The sequence below is a fragment of the Rissa tridactyla genome, chromosome 24 (assembly GCF_028500815.1).
Source record: "Rissa tridactyla isolate bRisTri1 chromosome 24, bRisTri1.patW.cur.20221130, whole genome shotgun sequence".
Lineage (NCBI taxonomy): Eukaryota > Metazoa > Chordata > Aves > Charadriiformes > Laridae > Rissa > Rissa tridactyla.
Window position 1 is genome coordinate 175317 of NC_071489.1, and position 22020 is coordinate 197336.

The 22020-nt window shown below is 69.1% G+C and overlaps 2 protein-coding genes across 3 annotated transcripts; one reads left to right on the top strand and one right to left on the bottom strand.

Moving 5' to 3' along the window:
- The first annotated feature begins 127 nt into the window (after positions 1-127).
- FMNL3 (formin like 3) lies at positions 128-16618 on the top strand. Its single transcript, XM_054183237.1, is given in 29 exon segments — positions 128-339; positions 2722-2805; positions 2897-2977; positions 3061-3137; positions 4624-4707; positions 5089-5241; positions 6533-6641; positions 6734-6810; positions 6894-6987; positions 8161-8235; positions 8330-8440; positions 8519-8668; positions 8834-8935; positions 9054-9266; positions 9269-9302; positions 9512-9580; positions 10359-10483; positions 10565-10767; positions 12060-12294; positions 12384-12452; positions 12601-12681; positions 12786-12915; positions 13001-13161; positions 13875-13976; positions 14071-14160; positions 14260-14371; positions 14482-14580; positions 16389-16421; positions 16519-16618. Coding segments are annotated over 27 exon segments (3060 nt in total). The 5' UTR covers positions 128-192; the 3' UTR covers positions 14574-14580; positions 16389-16421; positions 16519-16618.
- A 2165-nt stretch (positions 16619-18783) lies between these two features.
- On the bottom strand, positions 18784-20760 carry ATG101 (autophagy related 101). 2 transcript variants are annotated; one of them, XM_054183295.1, is made up of 3 exons: positions 20498-20760; positions 19862-20150; positions 18784-19728 (listed from the first exon to the last, which is right to left on the bottom strand). In XM_054183295.1, exons 1-3 carry the CDS (start codon positions 20512-20514, stop codon positions 19324-19326), a joined length of 711 nt encoding a protein of 236 aa, XP_054039270.1. In that variant the 5' UTR covers positions 20515-20760; the 3' UTR covers positions 18784-19323. The 2 variants fall into 2 exon arrangements, with proteins under 2 accessions (XP_054039270.1, XP_054039271.1); XM_054183296.1 differs by lacking the exon at positions 20498-20760 and adding an exon at positions 20345-20364.
- Between the last annotated feature and the right edge of the window lie 1260 nt (positions 20761-22020).

Below are 22020 nucleotides of genomic sequence, written 5' to 3' on the forward strand. Positions count from 1 at the left end.
GCTCCCTGCCCTTCAGCGCCCCCGCGTGGCGCCGCCGCCCGTCCGTGCTTTGGCGCCCCCTGGCGGCGGCGCCGAGGAGCGGCGGGCGGCGGGGCGGGGCCGGGCGGGGCGGGGCGGGGCCGGGAGGCGGTGGCTGCGGCCGGACGCGACGGGCTGAGCCTCCCCCGCCGCCCCCCGGTGCCTGGGCCGGGGATGGGGAACGTGGAGAGCGCGGACGGGGAGGCGCTGCCCCGGGGCCCGGGAGCGGCGGCGGCCCCGGGGGGGCCCGGGCTGCTCGGGCCGGGCAAGATGCCGATGCCGGAGCCCTGCGAGCTGGAGGAACGCTTCGCCCTGGTGCTGGTGAGAGACCGACCCCCGCCGCGGCCCCGGCCGCCCGCCGCGCCCCCGCCCCCGCCCGTCCCCCGCTGCGCCTCTCCGGTTCCCGGTGCGACCCTCCGGTGCGCTTCCCCCGCGCTCCGTCCGTGCTCCCGCTGCGCCTCCTCCGGGTCCCGCGCTCCCCCGCGTCCGTCCCTACCCGGGACCCCTCCCGGTGCGCCCTCCCGGGCCGGACGCGCCCCGCCGCCGCGCTCCCCTCCCGACGTCCGGGAACCGCCGGGGACGGCACCGGCGCCCGGAGGGACCGGGAGCGGGCAGGGAGCGCCCGTGCCCGCGGGGCCGGGCAGTGGCCACGGGGCCGGGGGCAGCCCCGGGGGAAGCCCGTCCCGGGACGGCGCCGGGGGGTGACGCCACTCTCGGTGCCATCGGGACTTTTTGACCCGGGAGAGTCCCATCGCGGGGGCACCGCGGCTCCTCCGTGCGCGCAGGGGTCCCGGCGGGTGCGGGGTCCCCCCGGGCGCGAGTGCCCCGCACGGTCTCCGGTACGCTATCATGGCCAGGGCGGTGGCCTTCCCACAGTGGCCACCGGCCGCGGCTGCGGTGTCGTCCCGTGGCCATCCCGAGCCAAAGCTCAGCGGTGACCCTGTCCCCACGTCGTGACCCCAGTGCCATTGGGGACCGCCAATGCCACGGGCGCCACTGCATCCCACTTCACTTCACAGCGGGGTGGCCCTGTGGCCCGTCCGCGGTGGGGTGGCCCATCCACGGCACTGGCTTTGTTTGGGGGACACCACGGGACACCGTGGTCGGTGACACCCAGGGCACACGGCCCCCGCCGTCCCGGTGGTGGCCGTAGCCAGCGGAAGCTGCGTCTGGTCAGGAAATGCCAAGTGTGGCCTCGTGGGGCTCTGGGGCACAGAACCAGGGGGGGTCACGGGGGGCACCAGCACCCCCAGGGGGGGGACTGTCCCACTGGTGGCAAGTGGCACCCGCCAGCGGGGCCGTTGCCCATCCCTGCATCCCACGCAGGGCGGATGCTGCAGCCGGTCCCTGTGGGGCCGGTGGTGGGGGGGGGACGCATCCTGCTGGCCGACGGCGGGGGTGAATTTTGGGGGTGGCAGCACTGGAGGTTCCCCCAGTGCCGCCACCCCCAAAATCTGTCACATCCCCCCAGCGTCAGCGTCACCTGGTGCCGGCCCGGCTACTGCCAGGGAGGAAAATATTTCATCATGTGATGGGGCTGCAGCACTGGTGGCCCCCGAAGGGGCAGGATCGGTCCAGGGGTGTCCCCCAAACCCCCCGGTAGCCCCCAGTTCTAGGACCCAGGCCAACTGCGGGGGGGGGGGGTGGTCCCTGGTGGGGGGCGGTGGCGGAGGAAGTGCCCGGCCGGGAGCGGCCCCGCTCCCGCCACAAAGGCAGGAAGCTGAGCGGCGGGAATGCCGGCGAGGGCGGCTGCGCTTCAAAGCCCCCCCGGTGCCCCCCGCCCCCTCCCAGGGCCTCTGTGTCTCCCCCCCCTCCCCGCCCCATCCCCGGGGTGTCCCCGCGGGCCCCGTGATTTTGCCGTTGGCCACGGTGTCCAAACAATCCCGGCCCCATGGGGAGGGAGGCACTGTCCCCCTCCCCAGGGCAATTCTGGGGGGGGTCCCCATACTTGTGGTGACATCCCCGCTCCCGTGGGACTGCCCCCCCCCCCCCCCCGCCCGGGGGGTGCGCGGCCTCGCCCAGGCTCTGCCCCGGTTTCCTGTGGCTCCGCGGGGCCGGGATGACCAGGGGAGGGATAATTTTAGCTTCCACGAGGTGGGTGGAGTGTCGGCACCTCCCGGCTGCGGCGGTGGCCAGATCCTGCTAACAGCACTGCCAGGGGTGGCATCGCCCGCCTGGGGTGGCATCGCCTGCCGGGGCAGCCCCAAGCCGGTGGCCATCTGGCATTCCCGCTTTCCACCGTGGCATCCCACTTGTGTCCTTGGTGACACTGGTGCCCTGGGCTGCGTCCTGCCCCCGCGGTCCCCGGCATCCCCCCTGGCGATGGCTGGCATCCCGGCGAGCCAGGCACGGTGCCGGGCCTCGCGCCGCGGTCGGGGAGCGGAGGCTGCGGTTTGCCGGCGAGGAAGCGGGTGCAGACAGGAAGGACGCCTCGGCGCTGGGGAGATTTGGTGCTGCCGGCGGCTGGCACGTGGCGCTGGTGGCACTGCCGTCCCTGTGCCACGCATGTGGCCCTGTGGCTCTGCTTGCCGATGCCAGAGACACTGGCCGTGCCATAGGGCCGGGTGCCCTCGTGGGGACCCTGGCTGTGCCATGGTGCTGGGTGCCCTCGAGGGGGACCCTGGCTGTGCCGTGGGACTGGGTGGCCTTGGGGGAGCAGCGTCCCCATGTCCCCCAGGGTGACACCCCCCCATCTGCCCCCAGAGCTCTATGAACCTGCCCCCGGACAAAGCCCGGCTCCTGCGCCAGTACGACAACGAGAAGAAGTGGGACCTCATCTGTGACCAGGTGGGGGGCTTGGGGCACCATGGGGGACCCTGGCGGGGAGGGGGCACTGTGCTGTCATGCTGGTGTCACCAACCCCACCATCCCCTCCCAGGAGCGGTTCCAGGTGAAGAGCCCCCCCCACACCTACATCCAGAAACTGCGCAGCTTCCTGGAGCCGGGTGTCACACGAAAGGTGAGGGGCTGGGGGGGACCAAGGGGGGGATTGAGGGGCCGGAGGGCAGGGGGGGACACGGCTCAGCCTTGCTCTGCCCCCAGAAGTTCCGGAGGAGGGTGCAGGAGTCGACCAAGGTCCTACGTGAGCTAGAGATCAGCCTGAGGACGAACCACATCGGGTGAGCGTAGCGTCCTGGGGGGGGGGGTGGGATGCTTTGGGGGGGGGTTGTGGGGTCCCAGTGGGGGCACAGGGTCCCGGGACCAGCCCTGCCGCAGCTGCAGGGGAAGTCGGAGGTGCTGCAGGAACTGGGCCTGTTCCTTCCCCGGCCGTGCCGCCGGCCAGGGCTGCGGGCGAGCAGGTCCCGGGGGCGGATGCCGGAGGCGGATGGGCCGGTGATGACGCCCTGCGATGACACTCTGCGCGAGGCGGCATGGCCGCATCCCGCCCGGCTCCCCCCACCCCCGGCACCGGGGAGCTCAGCGCCGGCCCCGAGCTGGGTGGCATTGCCGACCTCGCACTGGCGCCTCGTGCCTCCGGCGCCCGGGGGGGATGCGCAAGGGTGGCCGGAGGGACTGCGCGGCGTTGCTGGCAACGTCACCCGGTGGGTGCCCAGCGGCATGGTCATGCCCGCGTGCTCGGGGCGGCTCGTGCGTGTGCCGGGCTGTCCCCCGCCGCTGGCCCCGCCACGGCCGTGCCGTTCGGCTCTTCCCCGCCCGCGGCCCGAAAATAGCAGCAGCCGGAGACAGGAAACGGGCTGGGGCGAGGGGCTGGCGGCGGCAGGAAAGGGGTGGCCGCGGTGGCCCCCCCCCACCCCGGCTCCCGCTGCTGCCTGACTCACCGAGTGCAGGCAGGGCTGCAGGCAGGGGCACGGACACCCCCCCCCGGGCCATGCCTGCCCCCCCTGTGCTGGCGGTGCTCCTGGGTGCACCCCCCCCTCCCAGTGCACACACATGCCCCCGGTGCAAGCGCACTCCCCTGTACACACAGCCCCCCCCCCCCCCACCCGGACACCCCCCAGCTCCCCATGCATGCCCCCTCCCCCCCCCCGCCCTCGTGCACCCCTCCACCTCGGGCAAACAGTGCCACCCCCTGTGCCCACACCCCCCCACGGGCAGACCCCCCTGTGTACATGCATATCCCATGCGTGCTGCCCCTGTCCTTGTGCCCCCCCTCGCCGTCTGCACCCCCATGCACACACCCCCCCCCCCCCCCACAAGGGACACCCCCGCTTGCGCACATGCACACTATCTGCACCCCCCCTGCATCCCCCCAGCCCCATGGCACATCCCAGGCGGGTTCCTTGCCCTGTGCGACACCTCATATACCCTGCCAGGGGGCCAGGACCCCCCCGAACCCCCCCCCCATCCCAAGGTGCCCAGGGCTGGGGATGAGGGTACAGACCCGGCACCCAGCTCAGCTTCCCGCCTTGCGCCCAGGGCCGAGTCCTCCCTGCCCTGCGGCCGGCAGATAAAGCCGCACCAGTGCTGGCCCCAGCGATAGCAGAGGTGCTGCAACTGCCGCCAGAGCCCGGAGACGCCCCCACGGCCCCCTCCCCATCCCTCTGCCGGGCCGGGGGTCCCCGTGGTGGTGGTGGGGGGGGTGTGTGTCATGGTGGGGGGGGTTCCCTGGCTCCTGCAGGCCCTGATGGGTGCCTGGTGCTGTAGGTGGGTGCGCGAGTTCCTCAACGATGAGAACAAGGGGCTGGACGTGCTGGTGAACTACCTGTCCTTCGCCCAGTGTGCCGTCATGTGAGTAGGGTGCTGAGGGGTCCCTGGGGTGCTGGGGGGGGGGGTCCCTTGGGTGCCGGGGGGGCTGGGAGTCCCAGTGCCCTGTGGCAGCTCCCTGCTGCAGGCGGCCGATACCGCTGGGTCCATTATCAGCGCCGGGGCAGCCCGGCCGGCACACGGGGACCCGCCTGCCGTGGGGTCCCGGGGGACACGGGATGCTCAGCCCCCTCCTGCCCGCCCGGGCTGGGGACGGGGGTCCCAAGGCCACCCTTGCGCCTCTCCCTGCCCCGCCGCTGCCCCGCCGCCACCCGCTTCAGCGCTTGCCGCGGTGGCTGTGCCGCTCCGCGCCGAAGCCGTGTGTCCTCCCCCCCTCCCTTGCCGCCACGCGCGTGTCCCACCCAGGTTGGATTTTGAGGGCCTGGAAGGCGGCGAGGACGGCGCGCTGGAGAAGCTGCGCGCCTGGAGCAGGTCCATCGAGGATCTGCAGCACCCCAGCGCCCTGCCCGCCCCCTTCGCCAGCAGCCTGGCCCGCTCTGCCCGCCAGACCGCCCTACGGTAGGTACCCGCTGCGCCGGCCACCCCTCCCTGGTACGGCCCGTGCTGCGCCCCGCGGCTGCCCCGCTCTGCCAGCTCCGGCCGCCATGGCACTGCCACTTGCTGCGTGCCGTGCCGTGCACCGTCCCGCCATGGTGTGTGCCATGCCATGCTGCTTGGTGCCATGCGCTGTCCTGCCACGGTGTGTGCCGTGCCATCGTGCCCTGTGCCATGCGCTGTCCTGCCATGGTGTGTGCCGTGCCATCGTGCCCTGTGCCATCCTGCCACGGTGTGTGCCGTGCCATCGTGCCCTGTGCCATGGGCTGTCCTGCCATGGCGCAGGCTGTGTGCCCACTGCCTTGCGGTGCGTGCTGCGCCATGCGCTGTCCTGCCCATGGTGTGTGCCGGGCCACGGACCATCCTGCGGTGGTGTGTGCCATACCATCTTGCCCCATGCCATTGCACAGTCACATCATGACGTGTGCCGTGCCATCCTGCCTGGTGCCACGCACCAGCCTGCCATGGTGTGTGCCATGCCACAGTGCCCGGTGCCACGCACTGTCCTGCCACGGTGCCCGGTGCCACGCACTGTCCTGCCACGGTGTGTGCTGTGCCATGCACCATCCTGCCCTGCGGTGCGTGCTGGGCTGTGCACCACCCTGCCCGTGTGCCGTGCACCATTGTGTGCGTGGCCCGTGCCATGTCCCGTGTGCCGGCTGCCCCGTGGTGCTCCCCGAGCGCCAGGCTGTGCCATGCCCGCGGTGTGGCTGTGCCACATGTGCCGCATCCCGTGCTGCCTCGCGTGCCGCGTCCCGTCCTGCCAGCTGCGCGCGCTGTCCCCTGCCCGCTCGCAGCATCTCGCCGCTGCCGTCCCCGTCCTGCCCGTCCCGCTGCCTGCCGCGGCCACGCTGCCTCCGCTCGCCCCTGCTCTGGCTCTGCCCCCGTGCCCCGGGGTAACGCGCCCCATCTCTGCTTCCAGGGCCGGGCCCCCCCCTCTCTGGCTGCGCTCTCTCTCTCTCTTCTCCGCGCCCGCCTCGCCGCTCGCCCGCCGGGTAAGTACCGGCTGCCCGGGGTCCAGCCCCGGCACTCGCGGCTGCTTCGCTCCCCGTCTCCGCCAGCCTCTGTCCCTCTCGCCCCTCCAGCTGCTTCTCTCTGCCTCTTCCCCTCCGAAAGCCCCGCTGACCCCATGCTGTCCCCACCCCGGTCCCCATCGCGGTCCCCATGGCGGGGCCGGTTCCCGCCCGGGCGAGCGCTGGCAGTGCAGCACCGGCGGTGCGAGGGTCCTGCTCACGGGCGCCCTGTGTCCCCCCAGTTACGGCACGCTGCCGAGCCGCAGGGCGCTGAAGAACTCGCGCCTGGTGAGCCAGAAGGACGACGTCCACCTCTGCATCATGTGTCTCCGGGCCATCATGAACTACCAGGTACCACCGTCCCATGGAGGGGACACGCACCGCTGCCACCGCGCCAGCGCTGCTAACGCTGTCCTCGCTCTGTCCTCGCTCTGTCCCCACAGTACGGCTTCAACCTGGTCATGTCCCACCCCCATGCCGTCAACGAGATCGCCCTGAGCCTCAATAACAAGAACCCGAGGTAAAGGGGGGGTCTGGCAGGAGCTGGGGGGGGGGTTCCCGGTGCCGGCTGGGTGTGACGGTGCTGGTGCTGCCCTGCCCCAGGACGAAGGCGCTGGTGCTGGAGCTGCTGGCGGCCGTCTGCCTGGTGCGGGGCGGCCACGAGATCATCCTCGCTGCCTTCGACAACTTCAAGGAGGTACGGGGGGAGCGGGGGCGGCAGGAGCGGGCTGGGGCAGGGAGGACCAGGGGGAGATGGGAGCGGGCCACGATGGAGTCGGGGGCAGGACCAGGCTGGGATGGGGACACTGGCGGATAGAGAAGCAGGCTGGGATCGGGGACAAGGACCCAGGGAATGGAGGAACTGGGAACACCAGGACCAGGCTGGGATGGGGGGGCACTGGTGGGGGCAGGACCAGGCTGGGATGGAGCGACCAGGGGTGACAGGATCAGGCTGGGATGGGGGCACTGGGATCAGACTGGTACTGGGGACCAGGATCCAGGGAATGGAGGAACTGGGAACACCAGGACCAGGCTGGGATGGGGGCACTGGTGGGGGCAGGACCAGGCTGGGATGGAGTGAGCAGGGGAGACGGGATCAGGCTGGGATTGGGGACAAGGACTCAGGGAATGGAGGAATTGGGAACACCGGGATCAGGCTGGGACTGGGGACAAGGACTCAGGGAATGGAGGAACTGGGAACACCAGGACCAGGCTGGGATGGAGGGACTGGGGGAGACAGGAGGAGGCTGGGATGGGGGCACTTGGGCCACCGGGACCAGTCTGGGATGGGGGCAGTGGCAGATAGAGGAGCAGGCTGGGATCGGGGAGAAGGACCCAGGGAACGGAGGAACTGGGAACAGCAGGACCAGGCTGGGATGGAGGGACTGGAGGAGACAGGAGGAGGCTGGGATGGGGGCACTGGGATCAGAATGGTATTGGGGACCAGGATCCAGGGAATGGAGGAACTGGGAACATCAGGACCAGGCTGGGATGGAGGGACTGGTGGGGGCAGGACCTGGGAGCACTGGCGCTGGGTTGGAGGGACTGGGGACACCAGGTCCAAGCTGGGATGGGGGCACTGGTGGGGGCAGGAGAAGGCTGGGATGGAGGGACTGGGGGCACCAGGGTCAGGCTGGGATCGGGGATCAGGACCTAGGGAATGGTGGGACTGGGGTCAGCAAAACCAGGCTGGGATGGGGAGTCTGGAGCGCAAGGGATGGGGGGGATCAGGGAGGATGAGGCCAGGGTGGGACAGGGGGTCTGGGGACACCAGGACCAGACTGGGTTTAGGGGACTGGAGCCCAGGGGATGGGGGCCGGTGGCCGGGGGGGTCCAAGCCAGGTTAACCCCGTGTCCGCTGCTTGCTCAGGTCTGCAAGGAGAAGCACCGCTTCGAGCGGCTGATGGACTATTTCCGCAACGAGGACAGCAGCATCGACTTCATGGTGGGATGCCCAGTCGTGGATGACAGGGAGAGTCTTGGGGACATTGGGGGGGTGCTGGGGGGGACGCTCCTGGTGACCCCAGCCCTGCCCGCAGGTCGCCTGCATGCAGTTCATCAACATCGTGGTGCACTCGGTGGAGGACATGAACTTCCGTGTCCATCTCCAGTACGAGTTCACCAAGCTGGGGCTGGAGGAGTTCCTGCAGGTATGGGGGGTCAGGGGGCTGGGGGGGGGCTGCCCCGAGGAGGCCCCCCTGTCCCTGACGCCGCCCCAATGCCCACAGAAGTCGAGGCACACGGAGAGCGAGAAGCTGCAGGTGCAGATCCAGGCGTACCTGGACAACGTCTTCGACGTGGGGGGGCTGCTGGAGGACGCTGAGACCAAGAACGTGGCCCTGGAGAAGGTGGAGGAGCTGGAGGAGCATCTGTCCCACGTACGTGAGCGTGGGGGGGACGCGGGGATGCTCCTCACTGGAGCCTGGGTCATCCCCTCCCGGCGGCTGGCTTTGTCCCCAGGGAGGTCGGTGGTGATACCGGGGCGGGGGGGTGTCCCTGAGCCGGTGTCACAGCCGTGTCCCCCCCCCCCGCCGGCCCTGCAGCTGACGGAGAAGCTGCTGGACCTGGAGAACGAGAACATGATGCGGGTGGCAGAGCTGGAGAAGCAGCTGCTGCAGCGGGAGAAGGAGCTGGAGGTGGTGAAGGTGCGTGGGGAAGGTGGCCCACGGGGGCCGTGGGGAGTGGGGCAGGGTCCCAGACCACCCCCCCTCTCCCCACACACAACCCCCCCCACCCCCCCAGCCTGACACTCGCCGTCCCCAGGAGACCTACGAGCACACGAGCCACCAGGTCCACACGCTGCGGCGGATGATCAAGGAGAAGGACGAGGCTTTCCGGCGGCGCTACGGCTCCGAGCCGCCCCCTGTGCCGGGCGGCGAGCCCCCTCCCCAGCCTGAGCCCCAGCCCCTGGAGGAGGCCCTGCGGCTCCCTGTCCTGCCCCCCGTGGAGGCTGCACCCCCCCCGCCCCCCCCCGCCGCCCCCCCTGCCCCCCCCCCGCGCCCCCGCTCCCAGGTGAGGACTTGGCAGGGATGGGGGGGATCCCTGTGGCGTTCCCAAAACTTGGGACATCCCGGAGCCAGGCTTCCCGGGGTGCCCCCGGCATGGGCTGGGTCTCCAAAACCAGGGGGGTCCCTGGTGCTGGGCCACTCCTGAGGCTGGGGGCTCCCCAAAACGGGGCCATCCCCGGTGGGGCACAGGCTCACCCCCTCCTCCCTCCGCAGGCAAGTGCCCCCCAGCCCCGCCGCTGCCGGGGGCTTCGCCCTCCATCGCCCTCACCGTCGGGCTCTCGGGTAGGTGGGGAGGGTGGCGGGGACCGTGGGGACCATGGGGACAATGCAGGGACTGTGGGGACAGGGGTGGCGTGGGGACAGGCCAGAGGGGGTGCAGGGACCGTGGGGACAGGGAGGGCGTGGGGACCATGGGGATGGGGACAGGGAGGGTGCAGGAACCATGGGGACAGGGAGGATGTGGGGACCATGGGGATGGGGACAGGGAGGGTGCAGGGACCATGGGGGTGCGGGGACCGTGGGGATGGGGACGGACAGGGTGCAGGGACCCATGGGGATAGGGAGGGCATGGGGACCGTGGGGATGGGGACAGGGAGGGTGCAGGAACCATGGGGACAGGGAGGGCGTGGGGACCACAAGGACAGGGACAGGGAGGGTGCAGGAACCATGGGGACAGGGAGGGCGTGGGGACCACAAGGACAGGGACAGGGAGGGTGTGGGGACCGTGGGGATGGGAATAGTGCAGGGACTATGGGGGGACAGGGACAGGGAGGGCGTGGGGACTGCGGGGATGGGGTCAGAGAGGGTGCAGGGACCGTGGGGACAGGGACAAGGAGGGTGTGGGGACAGGGGACAAAGGAAGGGGGAGGCTTGCAGGCACCGGGGCGTTGGGGTTGCAATGGCCAAGGGAGGGGTGCAAGGACCGTGGCACGGGGATGTGCCGCCCCAGGAGGTGGTGACAGCTTGCGACGGACGCCGCAGGCTCGGGTGGCTCAGGGTGGGCACAGGATGCGTCCCCCTGCCCCGGCGGGGACTGAGCCACCTCCTGCCCGGCTGGCAGCCATCCGCATCAAGAAGCCCATCAAGACCAAGTTCCGCCTGCCCGTCTTCAACTGGACGGCCCTGAAGCCCAACCAGATCAGCGGGACAGTGTTCAGCGAGCTGGACGACGAGCGGGTGCTGGAGGTGAGCCCGCGGCCCGGCCCCACGGTCCGGGTGGCCACTGCCATCCCTGCCGCCTCTGAGCCCCTTGCCTTGTCCCAGCAGGACCTGGACCTGGAGCGTTTCGAGGAGCTCTTCAAGACCAAGGCGCAGGGGCCGGCCCTCGACCTCGTCTGCGCCAAGAACAAGGCGTCGCAGAAGGCGGCCAGCAAGGTGACGCTGCTGGAGGCCAACCGGGCCAAGAACCTGGCCATCACCCTGCGCAAGGCAGGCCGCAGCGCCGAGGAGATCTGCAGGGCCATCCACACGTACGTGCCCCAACCCACCGGGGGGGGCTGCCTGGGGTCGTGGCGGGGGGGCAGTGGGTCCCTGGCAGGGTGCAAGGGGGGGTGGCTGGGCTGCAGGGGGGCTCGTGGTGGGGCAGAGGGTCAGGTAGGGTGCATGGGGTACAGCTGGGGTGCAGGGAGGGTGTTTGGGGTGCAGTGGGTCCAGGCAGGGTGCGGGGGGCGGGTATCGTTGGGGTGCAAGGGGGGGGGCAGGCAGATTGCAGAAAGGGTATTTGGGGTGCAATGGGTCCGGGCAGGGTGCAGGGGCTTGTTTGGGGTGCAGGGGGGCAGTGGCAGGGTGCAGGGGGGTATTTGGGGTGCAATGGGTCTGGACAGGGTGCAGGGGGGTGTTTGGGGTGCAGTGGGTCCAGGCAGCATGTGGTGGGGTGTTTGGGATGCAGTGGGGCCAGGTAGGGTGCAGGGGGGGTGTTCGGGGTGCAGGGTGCCTGGACAGGGTGCAGGGGGGTATTTGGGGTGCAATGGGTCTGGACAGGGTGCAGGGGGGGTGTTTGGGGTGCAGGGGGGCAGAGGCAGGGTGCAGGGCAGGTATTTGAGGTGCAGTGGGTCCAGGTAGGTGCAGGGGGAGTGTTTGGGGTGCAATGGGTCTGGACAGGGTGCAAAGGGGTGTTTGGGGTGCAGGGTGCCCAGGCAGGGTGGAGGGGGGGTGTTTGGGGTGCAATGGGTCCGGGCAGGGTGCAGGGGCTTGTTTGGGGTGCAGGGGGGCAGTGGCAGGGTGCAGGGGGGTATTTGGGGTGCAATGGGTCTGGACAGGGTGCAGGGAGTGTTTTTGGGGTGTGGGGTGCCCAGGCAGGGTGCAGGGGGCGTGTTTGGGGTGCAGTGGGGCCAGGTAGGGTGCAGGGAGGGTGTTTGGGGTGCGGGGTGAGCAGGCAGGGTGTAGAGGGGGTATTTGGGGTGCAGGGGGGCAGAGACAGGGTGCAGGGCAGGTATTTGGGGTGCAGTGGGTCCAGGCAGCGTGTGGGGGGGGTGTTTGGGGTGCAGTGGGTCTGGACAGGGTGCAAGGGGGTGTTTGGGGTGTGGGGTGCCCAGGCAGGGTGCAGCGTGGGTTTTTGGGGTGCAATGGGTCTGGACAGGGTGCAGGGGGTGTATTTGGGGTGCAACGGGTCCGGACAGGGTGCAGGGGGGGTGTTTGGGGTGCGGGGTGCCCAGGCAGGGTGCGGGGGGGCCGGTCGGGGTGCAGGGAGCCCGGGCAGGCTGCAGGGCTGGGGCCGGGGCGCAGCGGGGAGCCGATTGCCGACGGTGCGGGCGCGGGGCAGGTTCGACCTGGCGACGTTGCCGGTGGATTTCGTGGAGTGCCTGATGCGGTTCCTGCCGACGGAGGCGGAGGCGAAGGCGCTGCGGCAGTACGAGCGGGAGCGCAAACCGCTGGAGGAGCTGGCGGACGAGGACCGCTTCATGCTGCAGTTCAGCAAGGTGGAGCGGCTGCCCCAGCGCATGGCCATCATGGCCTTCCTCGGCAACTTCGCCGAGAACCTCCAGATGCTGACGCCGGTAGGGAGGCGGGGAGGGGGGGAATACGCCTGGCAGGGGCGGCCAGAGCCTGCACCCCAGCTGAGTCCCCCTATCCTGTCCTCCCACAGCAGCTCAATGCCATCATCGCGGCCTCGGCTTCCGTCAAGTCTTCCCAGAAGCTGAAGCACATGTTGGAGGTGAGTGCAGGGGGGGATCAGAGGATGTGGGGACAAGCTGGGCTGGAGTCCTGCCCTCCATCCTTACCATAGGTGGGCGGGGAGGGTCTTCTGGGGGGGCTTCTCGTCCCTCCCTGACCCCTAAATCCCTGCTGCTTTTCTCCTGCAGATCATCTTGGCGTTGGGCAACTACATGAACAGCAGCAAACGCGGGGCCGTCTACGGCTTCAAACTGCAGAGCCTGGACCTGGTGGGGGCAGCCCCGGACCCCCTGCCCGGGTCCACGGGACCGCACGGGATCCCAAGGGTCCCATCCCACAGCCCTGATTTCCCCCGCCCCAAATCGTTCTGCAGCTCCTGGACACCAAATCGACGGACAGAAAGATGACGCTGCTGCATTTCATCGCGCTGACGGTGCGGGAGAAGTACCCGGAGCTGGCAACCTTCTGGCAGGAGCTGCACTTCGTGGAGAAGGCGGCCGCAGGTGCCCTCCCCGTCCCCACGCCCGCATCTCAGCCTCTCCTGGGGCCGTGGGTCCCCTCTGACCTGTCTCCCCTCTGTCCCCGCAGTGTCCCTGGAGAACGTGCTGCTGGATGTGAAGGAGCTGGGCCGGGGGATGGAGCTGCTGCGGCGGGAGTGCGGGCTGCACGACAACAGCGTCCTGCGCGCCTTCCTGGCCGGCAGCGAGGGCAAGCTGGAGCGGCTGCAGAAGGACGCGCGGACGGCCGAGGTGAGGGGCCTTGCGCGGACCCCCCCCCCGCGCGCGCCCCTTGGCACGTACGCCTGGCTTTGCACGGCTCTCGCGCACATCTGCTTTGCGCCCTTGTGCACGCCTGGCTTGGCCCAGCCCTCGTCTGTGCCTTGCTCTTCACGCTCCTCATGCGCGCCTTGCCACGCACGGCTGGCTTTGCCCACCCCTTGCGCGCATCTTGCTTCGCGCAGCCCCGGCGCGCGCCTTGCTCCGCGACACTCCTCGTGCACCCCTTGTCGTGCGACACCTTGCTTTGCTCGGGCCTCGAGCACGCCTGCCTCGCTTCGCGTGCTCCTCCAGCACCCGCCTTGTCACGCACGCCTTGCTTCGCGCGCCCCTCGAGCACGCCTGCTGTGCTCCACACGCTCCTCGTGTGCCCCTTGTTGCGCGCCCCTTGCTCTGCGCCACTCTTGTGCACGCCTGGCGTTGCACGGCCCTCAGCCGTGCCTTGTTTTGCACGCTCCTCGAGCGCGCCCGCCTCACTTAGCGCGGCCCTCGCGCGCGCCCGTCTTGCTCGGCGTGCTCTGCGTGCGTGCCTTGTTTTGCGCGGTCCTCGTGCCCGTCCTGCTTGGCGCAGCCCTTGCGTGGGCCTTGCTCCACCCGTTCCTCGTGCGCACCTTGCCTTGCGCGCCCCTTGTGCCGGGAGAGGCGGGACGCGCAGCCTGGGGGTGACAGCCCCGTCCCTGTCGCAGGACGCCTACAACACCGTGGTGCGGTATTTCGGCGAGAGCCCCAAGACCACCCCCCCGTCCGTCTTCTTCCCAGTCTTTGTCCGGTTCATCCGCTCCTACAAGGTGAGATGGGGCCGGGAGGGGACGCGGGGCGGGGGGGGTCGGTGACACCGGTGACGAGGAGGGGTGACGGTGATGGCTCCCACTGCCCTGGCAGGACGCGGAGCAGGAGAACGAGATGCGGAAGAAGCAGGAGGAGGTGATGCGGGAGAAGCTGCTGGCACAGGAGGCGAAGAAGCAGGAGAAGGTGAGGGGGGGTGGGCACATGGATGGGCTGGGAGGGGGACGGCGACACGGAGGGGACACCCGTGTCCCCAACCTGTGTCCCCTGCGCCTCCCTTTGCAGCGGAACAAGTGGCAGCAGCAGGAGCTGATCGCGGAGCTGCGGCGGCGCCAGGCCAAGGACCATCGCCCCGTCTACGAGGGCAAGGACGGCACCATCGAGGACATCATCACCGGTACGGCCCCCGCCGCTCCCCCCGGCCCGGACGCCTGGGTCCTGCCCATGTGTGGGGGCTGATGTCTCCCTGTGTCCCCCCCCCACCCCCCGCCCCGTGCCCCCCTGCAGCGCTGAAGAGCGTCCCCTTCACGGCCCGCACCGCCAAGCGGGGCTCGCGGTTCTTCTGCGAACCGTCCCACCACGACGAGTCCAACTGTTAGCCCCCAGGTACTGCCTGCATGCCGGGACCCCCCCCGGGATTCCCCCAGGTGCCCCCCCCCGGCCCCGGGTCCCTCCCGGCCCTGCATGCCCTCTCCTGCATGCCCCCTCCCCGCATGCCGTCACCCTGGGGTGCCCCGCACCCCCCCATCCCCTCGGAGCAGAGCAGGGTCCTGGTGCGGGATCCTGGTGCAAGGCTGGTCCCGGCACAGGATCCCAGTACAGTGCTGGGTTCCAGCACAGGATCCCAGCACGGGATCCCAGCACAGGATCCCGGCAAAGGATCCCAGTGTAGGATCCCACTGCAAGGCTGTGTTCCGGTACAGGATCCCACTACAGTACTGGGATCCAGTACAGGATCCCAGTACAATGCTGGTCCCAGCACAGGATCCTGGCACAGGATCCCAGCATGGGATCCTGGTGCAAGGCTGGTCCCGGCACAGGATCCCAGTACAATGCTGGGACCCAGCGTAGGATCCCACTGCAAGGCTGGGTTCCGGCACAGGATCCTACTACAGTGCTGGGATTCAGCACAGGATCCCAGCACAGGATCCCAGCATGGGATCCCAGTACAATGCTGGTGCCAGCACAGGATCCCACTGCAAGGCTGGGTTCCAGCACAGGTTCCCAGTACAGTGCTGGGATCCAGCACAGGATCCCAGCACAATGCTGGTCCCAACACAAGATCCTGGCACAGGATCCCAGCGTAGGATCCCACTGCAAGGCTGGGTTCCGGCACAGGATCCCACTACAGTGCTGGGATCCGGCACAGGATCCCAGCACAGGATCCCAGTATAATGCTGGTCCCAGCACAAGATCCCAGCACAGGATCCCAGCATGGGATCCCAGTAAAATGCTGGTCCCAGCACAGGATCCCACTGCAAGGCTGGGTTCCGGCACAGGATCCCACTACAGTGCTGGGATCCTGGCACAGGATCCCAGCATGGGATCCCAGTACAATGCTGGTCCCAGCACAAGATCCCGGCATGGGATCCTGGTGCAAGGCTGGTCCCAGTACAGGATCCCAGTACAACGTTGGGGTTCCAGCACAAGGCCTTGGCACACGGTCCCGGTGCCAGGCTGTTTCCGGCATGGGGTCTGTGCTGCTGTGTGGGCTCCTGCTGCAACACTGGATCCCAGCACAAGGTCCTAGCACTGGATCCCAGTTGCAAGGCTGTTTCCCAGTGAGGGTCCGGTGCAAGACTGGGTTACCAGTCGGGGGGGGGGGGTGGGGGTGGTGTCTTTGCTGCCGTGTGGGGTCCCAGTGCAATACCGGGTCCCAGTGCAGTACTGAATCCCAGCATGGGATCCTGGTGCAGTGTTGGATCCCAGGACAGGGTCCCAGTGCAATACTGGATCCCAGGGCAGGGTCCCAGTGCAATACTGGATCCCAGGACAGGAGCTCAGTGCAATACTGGATCCCAGCGCGGGGTCCCGGTGCAACACTGGATCTCAGGGCGGGCTCCCGGTGCAATACTGGATCCCAGCGCAGGGTCTCGGTGCAATACCGGATCTCAGGGCGGGCTCCCAGTGCAATACCGGATCCCAGCGCAGGGTCCCGGTGCAATACTGGATCCCAGCGCGGGCTCCTGGTGCAATACTGGATCCCAGGGCGGGGTCCCAGTGCAATACTGGATCCCAGGGCGGGCTCCTGGTGCAATACTGGATCCCAGGGCGGGGTCCCAGTGTGGGGCTGGGTCCCAGCCCAGTGCCTGGAGGACCGGCCCTGAGCTGCCTCAGCCCCACTGGGGTCACCCGGGACCATCCGCCCCCCCCAGGCCGGGGGGTGCCCTGACACTGTCCCTTCCATCCCGCAGCCCGCAGGTGGATCCGCCTGTAGCCGAGCGAGGGTAAGGACCCCAGGCTGGGGCTGGGGGGGGCTGGGGGGGCAGGCTGTGGGGGCCGGGCTGCCTCAGTTTTCCCTTCTCACCCCACTCTGCCCCACAGGTCCAAGGGGAGGGCTCTGTCCTGCCCCTGGCACCGCGCAAGGACATCCCATGGCACCGTCCTTGCCTGGGCTCGCAGGCGGCATCCCCGTCCCCCCCCCGACGCAGGGGGGACACGCACAGCCTGCCCCCCCCCCGCCCCCCGCAGTCTGCCCACAGCAGAGACCAAAGCCTGTGGTGGGGGCCCAGTGGTGGTGGCTGATCCATGGGGTGTCCCCTCCCCACCGGGGTCCTCATGGCAGGGGGGGGGTCACTGCCCCAGAGCCACTGTCCCACCGCAGGGACCATGGGGCTCTCCCCGCCCCTCCCAGCGCTCGTCACTTTGACCACTGATGTGAACACTAATTGCCAAAAAAAAAAAAAAAAAAAGGGACCAAAGCCAGGCCGGGGTGGGGGGGGTGGCAAGATGGTGCCCCCTACCCCCGGACTCCCCCTCCCCCATGCCCCCCCGCGCCCCCCCAGTGACTTTTTGTACATGTGAAATATATGGAGTCTTTTACATGGCTGCTGCCTGCTTTGGCGGGGGGGTGTCGCGGGGGGGGGGGGGGGCAGGCAAGAGGGGACCCAGTGTCTGGGCAGCCCCCCTCTGCTGGGGGAGGGTGGGGGGGGGGGGTGCCCATGTCCGAGGGGTGGGACATGCATGTGCAGGGACCAGACCCTTAAGCAGGGCTTTACGGTTATTAAAGCTCCAGGATTAAAGGGGGGGGGGGGGGGGGGGGGGGAGCACTTTTGGGGGGCTGGGTGGGTGGGGTGGAAACCACCCCCCCCACCCCCCCCCCCACCCCCGCCACTGTCAGCCCCACTCCGGGGTGGGGTTGTCCCAGTTCACCCCATTGCTGGCCGCTGTGGGGAACTGGGAGCAGTTTAGGGCCAGGGTTGGGGGGGGCCAGGATGCAGCCCTGGGAGCAAGAGGGGGCCAGGATTGGGCCTGAGCATCACCGGGGCAGAGCTAAGGGGCTGGGGGGGGGGGGGCGGAAGGGCAGAATGGGTCTGTGGGACCCCGAGCCGGGGGGGGGGGTCAGGGCAGGATGTGGCCGGATGTGGCCCCCCATCTCTTGCCAGCGGGGCTGGGAGCAGCAGGCTGCGGTCACCACGGTCCCTAGAGAAGGGCAGAAAGGGTTTGGGGTGGGGGGCAGGATGCGGCCCTGGCCACTCGTCGGGGAACGAGGGGCTGGGAGGGGTGGGGGGGGCAGCCCCAGACCCCCATCAGCCGTGGCACGGTGGGGCAGGATGCGCGTGCCTGCGCCCCCCCCCCCCCCCCCCCCAGTGCGGTGAGGCAGTTCTCCGGGCTCCCTCCCCGCGCCTGCCCCGCCAGCCCAGGGATTACTCCTGGAACAGGGAATAAAAGTTTCCCCTAATCCTCTCCGGGGGATTTACCAGCGCCTCCGTGCCCATGGCCACATCCAGCTGGGCCCCAGGACCGGCCCCTGCCGCAGCTCAGCTGGCCCCGTCGCCTTTTAATCCCTCCGTACAAGCCAGGGAGGCCGCGGCCCCCAGCGCCATCCTGCTCCATCCCAAAGTGCCATCGAAGATGCTGCAGGCAAAGACGCTGCTGTCCATCCATCCATCCATCCGTCCATCCGCTGGGCTTGGGCCAGGCCCTACACCCTCTCGGTAGCCCCCTCGGCCTCCCGGGATGGCCGCCGCTCCTGCGCTGGGGCCGCCACCAGACTCTCTGCCTGCAGCAGCAGATTGCAGCCGAGGAAGAAGACGGCGAAGGCGACGGCGAGGCAGAGCACCAGGCCGATGGCGATTTGGGCGGCCTCGGCCACCTGCAGGTCCCCCCAGGCCCCGGCCCGCGCGCTGGTGTTCATCTCCTCCTCCTCCTCTTCCTCCCGGGAGCGGAGTGTGGGTGTGCGGGGCAGTGGCGTGACGGTGACAGACGGGGAGGGTTTAAGTGATGTCAGGGACAGTCTGAGCTGCCCGCATGGCCCCCCCCGACTCTGCCCAGAAGCTGGATCCCCCCCCCAGGCAGGGCAACCAGCTTTGCCCCCCGCCTTGGTGCCACGGGGGCGGGGTGCGGAGTCCTGCACAGAAGGGGGATCACCCTGGGTGCGCCTTGGGGGTGCCCCACGTGGGATATCGCTCCCAGGGGGTGGCCAGCACTGACCCGGCCTAGTGGTGTCAGCCCCCCCTCCCCGTCCTACTGCCTCGCCCCACAGCACCGGGATGGGGTGGGGTCTCCCAGCTCAGCCTTGGTGCCCATTTCCCTCCCATCCCACAGACACTGGCCCCATCCACAGCCAGGACGTGACCAGCTGCCACATGAATGCAGAAACACTTTATTTTTCGCCCCAGAGGAGGCAGAGAGCTCCCCTCTGCGCCCCGCAGGGAAGCGGAGCTCAGTCCCAGAGATGGGGGTGCCGCCGGGGGGGGGACACACGGTGACAAGGGACAAGGCTGACGCTGGCAGTGTTGTGCAGAGTTGGAGAGCGGCCGCCGGCAGGGCCAGGCGGTGTTCGGCTACCACGTTCCCCTCTGTGCTGGTCCCCAGCGTCACTCTGCTGGGCCACCAGCCCTGCGCCAAGCTGGTGCCAGTGCCTCATGGGCCAACCAGCAGCTCCTGCCCCGAGGACTCACCACCCCTCTGCCAACCTGGGAGCTGCCGAGCCGGTTCTCCGAGCCGGGTGAGCACCCCACAGTGCAAACCAAAACAGCAGCAACCCCCAATTAAGGGCCAGGCCGAGTCCAGCTCCCCAGAGAGGCTTTTTGGAGGCAGAGAGGAGGGAACCAAGCCGAGATGCTGTCCCAAAGAGCCAGGGCTGTGCCACCACGCGGGGTGAACCTGCCTCGGTGGCACCCGGCCCTACAGAGCCAGTGTGTCCTTGATGAGCCGGCGCATGGTGGTGGTGACTGAGGTGCCCAGGGAGTCCGTGATCTGGTAGGAGATCTTGTACAGGTAGGGCTGCACGTCCTTCAGGCTGGTGTCAAAGACGTTGTCCACCTCCGACTGGGTGGGCATCTTGGGCAGGTACTCATGGCGGTTCATCACCTCCACGATGTTGATGATCTTCTCGCAGAGCTTCTCGCCCACCTTCTCCCGGCAGATCTGCCGCTCCTGCTCGTTAGCCAAGTTCACCACGTTCACCTTGATGGTCCACAGCTCCCAGGGGATGCACTCGTCCGAGAAGGGCCAGCGCGACTTCTTCTTCTGGTAGAACTCCAGGGAGATCTGCCCCATCCCATCGCTGCCCGAGTTGCGCAGCGCGTCCTGCCAAGAGACCATGTGGCTCGGGAGGGGGCCAGGGACGGACCTTCCCCTCACCGGCGAGGACACAGCACAGCTCTCAGGTTTTTAAGCTCCTGCTTTCGGCCCTGCCGGGTCCACAGGGGGGGTCCCTTACCTTGAACTCCCCAACAGCCTTGCGGAGGGCCCGATCCAGCTCCTCGGAGGAGACGCGGACGTAGGCGAAGTCGATGAAGTCGCAGTCCACGTCCTGGGTGCCCACGGTGCCGATGGAGTAGGTGCCCTCCTTCTTGTAGTGGAACTTGCCGGTGCTGCGGTGCAGCAGGACGGTGTGGAGCACCGCCAGCATGGCCTCCTCCACCTGCCGACCCTCCACCGACACCTCCAGCACCTCCGCGCGGCAGTTCATGGCGGGAGTGAGCGCAGGGGGGGCACAACAGCGGGTCCTACAGGGAAAGAAGGGTGTTGGGCGGGGGTTAGTTGTGCCCCTGCTTGGGTAACAGCACCTCTGCCAACCCTCTTTACCCACCCACTGGGGACCCTGGTGTTCCAGCGCGGGCCCTCCCCACCCCACAGGGATTCAGGTGTCTGGGTCTGTCCCCTCAACGCCACAGGGACCCAGGTGGCCTAGTACACACACCCGTCTCGCAGGGGCTCCAGTCCGGGCCCCCCAAGGCCCCATAAGTCCCAGTCCGGGTCACCCCACTCCCCCTCAAAGAGCCCCCTTCAGCATGGAAGGCCCCGGCCCTCTTCGTCCCCCGGCCTCCCTCACCCCCGGCCCGGCCGCACTCACCGCCCGAGCCCGACCATCTGACCGCGGGGAGGAGGGAAGTGGGGGCAGCCCACCTACGTAGGGGGGGGTCGGGACACACCATCTGCCGAAAGGACGGCGCCTCTGACAGCATCAGCCGTTTTTCCTCAATCTACGCCTCTCTCCGTGAACTCTGCGCCCACCGATGCCATCCCAGACGGCGGTGCGGCCGCGAGGGGGGGAATCACCGTCCCCGGTCTGCAGCTCCCGCCCCCCCCGCGCCGCCGCCCGCTTGGTTCGTTCCGGGGTGCGGCGCCACAGAGCTGGGCCTCCCGCGGCGCAGAGCGGCCACTTCCGCGGGGCGCTCCAGAGCTCACAGCTCCCCCTGGGCTGGAGGCTCCGGGGCGGTACTGCAGGGGGCTGGGGGCCCGGTGACCCCCAGTGACCCCCGCAGTGCCACGGCCAAGGACGGGGGGACACGGGAACAGGCGACAAGGAGAGAGCACGGGGATGCACATGGGGACATAGGACATGGGCAGGGGCATGGGGGACACCCATATGGGGATGTGGGCAAAGCAGGGACACAAGGACACGGGACTACGGTAGCACAGGGGACATGGGGACACAAGGAAAGGGAGGACAAGGGGAAAAATGGACACAAGGGACAGAGGGACACAGGGATATGGTGACACGGGACACAGGGGATACTGGAGACAGGGACATGAGGACATGGGGGGCACAGAGACAGGGGGATGATGGACACAGGGGCACTGGGGACAGGGGGACTCAGGAATGGGTGGACACGGGGGACACAGGAACGGATGTATATGGGGACATGGGAGACACGGGGACATGGGGATGGATGGACACAGGGACATGGGGGACAAAGGGACAGGGGGGGTGGAGGGACATGGGGACATGGCGGCCATGAGGACATAGGGATTAGGGGCACTGGCATCAGGCCGCCCGCGCCACCATGGGGACATGTGTCCTGGTGTAAACAGCAGGGAGGGCTGTGCCCATGACATGTCACCGGGCGGAGGGCCGGGCACACGCTGTGACACACGCTCCTGTGCCGCTGCAGCCGCGGGGCAACTGGCATGGCCGGTGTCAGCCATGGGGCTATTTATACCTGGCCCTGCTGGCACCAGCGTCCCCGTCCCTCCTGCAGCAGCCCCTGCCAAGGGGATGGGGACAGGGATGGGGCTGGGGACAGGGTGGGCACAGGCCAGTCTGGCGCTGCGGGGAGGGGACAGACACCCACCGCCCTGCTCTGACCCGGCCAGTGGCCTCAGGGCGCCAGGGGGTGCCCTCCCTGGTGGCTTCGGGGTGTGGGGTGGCACCACGACAGATGTCAGGACGGGCAGATGCTGAGCTGCGGCGTGGCACAGCACGGCCATTCCTGTCCCGTGGCACAGCATGGCATGGCACGGCACGGCGCAGCCATTCCTGCCCCACAGCATGGCACAGCACGGCCATTCCTGTCCCGTGGCACGGCATGGCATGGCACGGCACGGCGCAGCCATTCCTGCCCCACAGCATGGCACAGCACGGCCATTCCTGTC